This window comes from Nerophis lumbriciformis, linkage group LG22, assembly GCF_033978685.3.
Source record: "Nerophis lumbriciformis linkage group LG22, RoL_Nlum_v2.1, whole genome shotgun sequence".
Taxonomy (NCBI): Eukaryota; Metazoa; Chordata; class Actinopteri; order Syngnathiformes; family Syngnathidae; genus Nerophis; species Nerophis lumbriciformis.
This window is the reverse complement of record NC_084569.2, coordinates 29,250,349-29,257,458: the sequence shown is the minus strand read 5'-3', so window position 1 is coordinate 29,257,458 and position 7,110 is coordinate 29,250,349. Positions and strand designations below refer to the sequence as shown.

General features: G+C 43.5%; 1 protein-coding gene across 14 annotated transcripts in view; it reads right to left on the bottom strand.

Annotated features, from left to right (window-relative positions):
• The window catches only part of plppr2a (phospholipid phosphatase related 2a), a 214,225-nt gene that overhangs the window by 32,203 nt on the left and 174,912 nt on the right, over positions 1–7,110 (bottom strand). For all 14 annotated transcript variants that reach the window (XR_009816690.1, XM_061973639.1, XM_061973632.1 and 11 more), the window contains 2 exons: positions 677–927; positions 229–405 (listed from right to left, as the gene is read on the bottom strand). Coding sequence is in view for 13 of the 14 variants with exons in the window: in XM_061973639.1 (XP_061829623.1) it covers positions 229–405; positions 677–927 (428 nt within the window). In the remaining variant the exon portion in view is untranslated. The remainder of the gene's footprint in view (positions 1–228; positions 406–676; positions 928–7,110) is intronic.

Here is a 7,110-nt window from a genome sequence, read left to right as displayed (position 1 = left end):
TATATATATATATACATATACATATATATATATATATATATATATATATATATATATATATATATATTCTAAACAGTTAACATTTCTCAACACATTTGAACACGCACAAAAGGGCAGAGAATTGGAACCTTTGAGTATCAGTGTAGATTCCCTGGTAATGGGAATTGGCATACCATTGACATCAAATGTCAAATGTCAATGGTATCCCAGCAAATATTTGCTACTCACCAAAAACACAGCGATAGCTCCCCCTGTGAAGGAACCGGCCAAGACATCGGCCCAGTGGTTGCGGTATTCAGCCACCCGGACCACGCCTACGATCATGGCCAGACAGAGCAGGGTGAAGCTGATGGTGGGCTTTGTCAGACGCGTACCTTTGGTCTTGAACATCAGCGTCACGTACATCTGAAGAAAGGCATGTAGGAGACAACAGTAGAGAACAACAGTCTGACACCCAGTAAACCAGGCAATCATCTTTGACAAAAGGTACCATAAGTTTCTCTCAGCTAAAGGTTAAAGTGAAATACACATTTCCTGTCCTGCCAAGACGAATGACTGTTGAATCTCACCGAAAGGGTCAAATGAAAAACATCATCTCTGGCCGAGCGGGTGTGATTGATAGCATGAGTCTTGCGGTTCTTTACGGAAACACCGCCGCCGCCGTGCATCAACCTACCACTGTGTACACCGCTGAGTAGACGCTGAGCGCCGCGTCCTTGGACGGGAATGATTTACGTGCAGACATGACCACGAGGGGGTTGCCGGTGCAGGCGCGGCGTTCTGTGATGTACTGCATGTTGGACTGGCAGCCCAGCGCCGTGTAGTTGGGTCGGCATGCTGAGAGGAAGTGCGGGGTCTGGTTTCCTGTCACCACCTGGCCGGCATTGGCGAAGATGGTCGTGGTAAACAGGCCAAAGGCGTAGACACCTGGGAACAGATGAGTATATAGGTCAGTGGTTCTTAACCTTGCTGGAGGTACCGAACCCCACCAGTTTCATATGCGCATTCACCGAACCCTTCTTTAGTGAAAAATAAAATGTTTTTTTTTTTCAAATTCAAGACAAAGTTACATGTTTTTGGTATCACTTTAGTTTGGAGAACATATTCTAAGTAACAAAGACTTAATTTAGAGTTTTTTGGACACTAGGGGAACATATTCCAAGTAACAAAGACTTAATTTAGAGTTATTTCGTTAGGGTTAGGGCCAGGGTTAGGGTTATAATAAGGCCATGCCGAATAAGGCATTCATAAGTACTTAATAATGACTAGTTAAGAGCCAATATGTTATTAATTTGCATTTTAATAAGCAACTAATTAATGGTGAGTATGTTCCCCATACTAAAGTGTTACCATGTTTTATTACTGGTGCACAAAATGAACCGTGCATGAACATCACCTTGTTCAAACAACAAAACCAACACAGTGCATAAACTCACAACAAATTACACACCTGCAAATCAGTCTGACTTCTGCTGTTGCCGTATCCGTAATACGTCGATAGGGAGAAGTTTGTATTTACACGATGAGTCGGGTGTGTCTTGACCTCCGCCGAACCCCTCGGCCCGACTCACCGAACCCCTAGGGTTCGATCGAACCCAGGTTAAGAACCACTGGTATAGGTGGTGCATCGTAGAAATAAGTTTGCATGTACTGTAGGAAGGGGATTCATATGGCCGCTTTCCTCGCGGTCTACCTGACACATGAAACGTGACAAATTTTGGAGGGTGCACTTTTTGGTTGCTATTCCTAAATATAACTAGAAGACTGTCAGGACGAGGACTATGGTGCAGTAAACTGCATGGATTGTTTTCCAGTGGTGCAAATCGACTGGACCGGACATGGCGTGAAGGTAAATACATGTTTTAATTATACTATAAAAGTGCAAACAAAAGGCGTGCTCAAGGCGGAGACACAAGCTTGGCTAAGGAACAAAAAACTACCACAAAGGCGTAAACTATGGGCATGAAACAAACACTTACTGTGACACGAATAAACAAAAATTTACTTGGTCAAGCATGGAACTATGGCATGGAATTAAAAGTGAAATAAGTCAGCACAGAGCAAATCCAGAATGTCAGAGTGTCAATAGAGCAGAGCATAAATAATGTCAATATATATATATATATATATATATATTATACAACTACCGGCTTAAATAATGAAGACATAATTAGTGACAGGTGCGTGAGTCCGAACACATGACAGGTGAAAACTAATGGGTCGCCATGGTGACAAAACAAGGGAGTGAAAAAACAAAAACTATGGAGTTCTAACCAAACAGAACATAACTAAACAAAACATGATCACAAGACATGACAAAGACCTGCTTGTGCAAATAAACTAACATCATGTTAAGGCCTAGTAATAAATATTGTGATTGTTGGTCCAATCTACCGTATTTGTATTGTCCATTTACATTAAAGAAACTTAGTTGTTGTTGTCAGACCCACTCGACATCCATTGCTTTCGGTCTCCCCTAGAGGGGGGGGGGGGGGTTACCCACATATGCGGTCCTCTCCAAGGTTTCTCATAGTCATTCACATCGACGTCCCACTGGGGTGAGTTTTTCCTTGCCGTATGTGGGCTTTGTGCCGAGGATGTCGTTGTGGCTTGTGCAGCCCTTTGAGACACTTGTGATTTAGGGCTATATAAATAAAGATTGATTGATTGATTGATGGTTGTGCAGGAAAGCCAAGCGCTTTATTTGAAACGAATGACCACATTATAACGTATTGAGTGATATTTGTTAGCATCAAGAAAATATCCTTCATAGCATCAATAAATCTCGTAGGTTCAACATTATATACTGAATATCGATATCGTTAGCAAACATTGCAGAACAACAGGGGAATATACAGTTAAATAATGAAACAAAGTATGAACTTCACACCATAAAAACAACTGCAGACATGAATTGTAGATGAGACTAATATTTGTAGCAGGAAATCAACTGCAAACAAACTTATCCTTTTTCTCATTACCATCACGATCACAGCTTCACGGCACTTATTATGTCAATCAAATACGTTGCCTAGCGATGCATGGATAAATCCAACTTTGTCTTTTACTGATAAATGCTTAATTTGTGGACCCCTCAGATGTAAAGACATGATGTACCTCCAATTGTATCTCCTTTAAATACCGTGACTGTCAAATGAAGTGAGGTTGTAGTGAGCAGTAACGTATTGGTGATGATAAATGGTTTAAATCTGTCAAAAATAAAAAATAAACATTTTAAAAGTGTAAAAATCCACTCCATCTCATTTTTAATTTTTTTCATAATCGCTTATATATTTGCCTCTAAACTTTTCAAAATAAGCCCAAATCTGCACTGATGCATGTAAATAAACAGTAGCCTAATGGGACTATGGACCATCGCCTGAAACCATGTGATTGCAACTCAAATATAGGCCATATAAATCCCTTCCTCCATCCATCCATCCATCTTCTTCCGCTTATCCGAGGTCGCGTTGCGGGTGCAGCAGCCTAAGCAGAGAACCCAGACTTCCCTCTCCCCAGCCACTTCGTCCAGCTCCTGCCTGGGGATCCCGAGGCGTTCCCAGGCCAGCCGGGAGACATAGTCTTCCCAACGTGTCCTGGGTCTTGCCCGTGGCCTCCTACCGGTCGGACATGCCCTAAACACCTCCCGAGGTACACGTTCGGGTGGCAACCTGACCAGATGCCCGAACCCCCTCATCTGGATCCTCTCGATGTGGAGGAGCAGCGGCTTTACTTTAAACTCCTCCCAGATGGCAGAGCTTCTCACCCTATCTCTAAGGGAGAGCCCCGCCACCCGGCGGAGGAAACTCATTTCGGCCGCTTGTACACGTGATCTTGTCCTTTTGGTTATAACCCAAAGCCCATGACCATAGGTTAGGATGGGAACGTAGAGCGACCGGTAAATTGAGAGCTGTGCCTTCCGGCTCAGCTCCTTCTTCACCACAACGGATCGATACAGCATCCGCATTACTGAAGACGCCGCACCGATCCGCCTGTCGATCTCAGGATTCACTCTTCCTTCACTCGTGAACAAGACTCCGAGGTACTTAAACTCCTCCACATGGTGCAAGGTCTCCTCCCCAACCCGGAGATGGCACTCCACCCTTTTCCGGGCGAGAACCATGGTCTCGGACAGGGAGGTGCTGATACATTCGCTTCACACTCGGCTGCGAACCGATCCAGTGAGAGCTGAATATCCTGGCCAGATGAAGCCATCAGGAGCACATCATCTGCAAAAAGCAAAGATCCTGTAGCCACCAAACCCGATCCCCTCAATGCCCTGACTGCGCCTAAGAAATTCTGTCCATAAAAGTTATGAACAGAATCGGTGACAGAGGGCAGCCTTGGCGGAGTCCAACCCTCACTGGAAACGGGTCCGACTTACTGGCGGCATTGCAGACCAAGCTCTGACACTGATCATACAGGGAGTGGATCACCACAATCAGACAGTCCGATACCCCATACTCTCTGAGCACTCCCCTTTTTCCGGGCGAGAACCATGGACTCGGACTGGGAGGTGCTGATACAATTGCTTCACACTCCGCTGTGAACCGATCCAGTGAGAGCTGAAGATCCTTGCCAGATGAAGCCATCAGGACCACATCATCTGCAAAAACCAGAGACCTAATCCTGCAGCCACCAAACAGGATCCCCTTAACGCCCTGACTCCGCCTTGAAATTCTGTCCATAAAAGTTATGAACAGAATCGGTGACAAAGGGCAGTCTTGGCGGAGTCTAACCCTCACTGGAAACGGGTCCGACTTACTGCCGGCAATGCGGACCAAGCTCTGACACTGATCATACAGGGAGTGAACCGTCACAATCAGACAGTCCGATTCCCCATAATCTCTGAGCACTCCCCAAATGACTTCCTGTGGCACACGGTCGAATGCCTTCTCCAAGTCCCAATCCCTTCCTTACTGTACTTAATGCTGGACAGTGCTATTTTCCTAAAATGTGTATTCACTTTGAGACCAATAGCCAATATTGCTGCAGTGCTTACATTATTCAAATGAAACAATAAAAAAACCCAACAACTACAGGTAAACCAAAGTAGAGCTCTGCTCCGCTGGACACACCGTGGTCTGCATAGAGTAGCTCGAGAGAGGATTTCTGGCAAGAACAGTTTTACACTAAATCTTTTTAATCACATTAGTACATAAAACTAAACTACATGAAGTCTCTCTGCCAAGTCTCAAGGGGATTATTAAACTTGCATAGAAAGACCATTCACAATAAAAATGACACTAAGGTACTGCTAAATGTTTTTGCGGTCCATGCAGCAAGAATGCATAAAGTAGAAGTTGCCAAGGCTGTAAGACAGGATTTTTCTACTACATTGTTATAGGCAGTGTCAATGTTGTTGACTAGAAATGTTCATCAATCATTGTCAACGATGTATTTTCCCCTGACCTAAATAGGACGATAACGAGTCAAAACAAATGCACGTTGACGAAAAAAATTACAAATTTAATTGACAATTTAGTCGATGAATAAATACAAGACAAAGAATAATTGACAGAGATGAAATCCAATCATATTTATTTTTGTCTTCAGGTGGGTAGGACAAGTTCGGAATCTATCCAATCACACTAGCATGCAGGAGACGGGCGGGTGTAAATCACGGCAGGGATCCGATCAGAACTACAACTACGAAGACAAGGTGTTTGGATTTTTCACCGGTAAACAAGACTATATTGTCGGGATGTAACGATAAACGGTAATAATGATGACTCCCGACCGTTAATATTACCCTTCTAAAGTAAAATGATCTAAAAAAACGATAACTGCACTTTTATGAACTCACTGGTGCCAGCTCGCTATCAATCAATCAATCAGTCAAAAGTTTACATACACTTTTAAAGAACATTATGCATACTTGCCAACCCTCCCGATTTTCCCGGGAGACTCCCGAATTTCAGTGCCCCTCCCAAAAATCTCCCGGGGCAACCATTCTCCCGAATTTCTCCCGATTTCCACCCGGACAGCAATATTGGGGGCGTTCCTTAAATGCAGTGCCTTTAGCGTCCTCTACAATCTGTCGTCACGTCCGCTTTTCCTCCATATAAACAGCGTGCCGGCCCAGCCAAATAATATATGCGGCTTTTACACTCACATAAATGATTGCATGCATACTTGATCAACAGCCATACAGGTCACACTGAGGGTGGCCGTATAAACTACTTTAACAATGTTACAAATATGCGCCACACTGTGAACCCACACCAAGCAAGAATGACACACATTTCGGGTGAACATCCACATCGTAACACAACATAAACACAACAGAACAAATACCCAGAACCCCTTGCAGCACTAACTGCAATATACACCCCCGCTACCACCAAACCCTGCCCCCCCTAACCCCCCCCCCATCTCCCGAATTAGGAGGTCTCAAGGTTGGCAAGTATGACATAATGTCATGGCTGTCTTGAGTTTCCAATCATTTCTACAGCTCTTATTTTTTTTTGTGATAGAGTGATTGGAACCCAGACATGTTGGTCACAAAAAAGATTCATGAAGTTTGGTTATGGTATGAATTTATTTTGTGTCTACTCAAAATGTGAGCAAATCTGCTGGGTCAAAAGTATACATACAGCAATGTTAATATTTGCTTACATGTCCCTTGGCAAGTTTCACTGCAATAAGGCGCTTTTGGTAGCCATCCACAAGCTTCTGGTTAAATTTTTGACCACTCCTCTTGACACAATTGGTGCAGTTCAACAAAATTTGTTGGTTTTCTGACATGGACTTGTTTCTTCAGCATTGTCCACACGTTTAAGACAGGACTTTGGGAAGGCCATTCTAAAACCCTAATTCTAGCCTGATTTAGCCATTCTTTTACCACTTTTGACGTGTGTTTGGGGTCATTGTCCTGTTGGAACACCCTTATGTTCTTTACAAGGGTATGTAAACTTTTCACCACGACTGTATGTCTTTCCCCGTTAAAAACAACATACCCCTGTCAAAATTTCTATAAACACATTACTGTCTGAGCAACTAAGACATATGGAGATTGCAATTGTTGCAAGGTAGACAACAAGACACGTTGTAAATCCTGCGGCTTCATTTTGTCTGATAAAAATACAACCAAACTTGAAACTTCTTCTG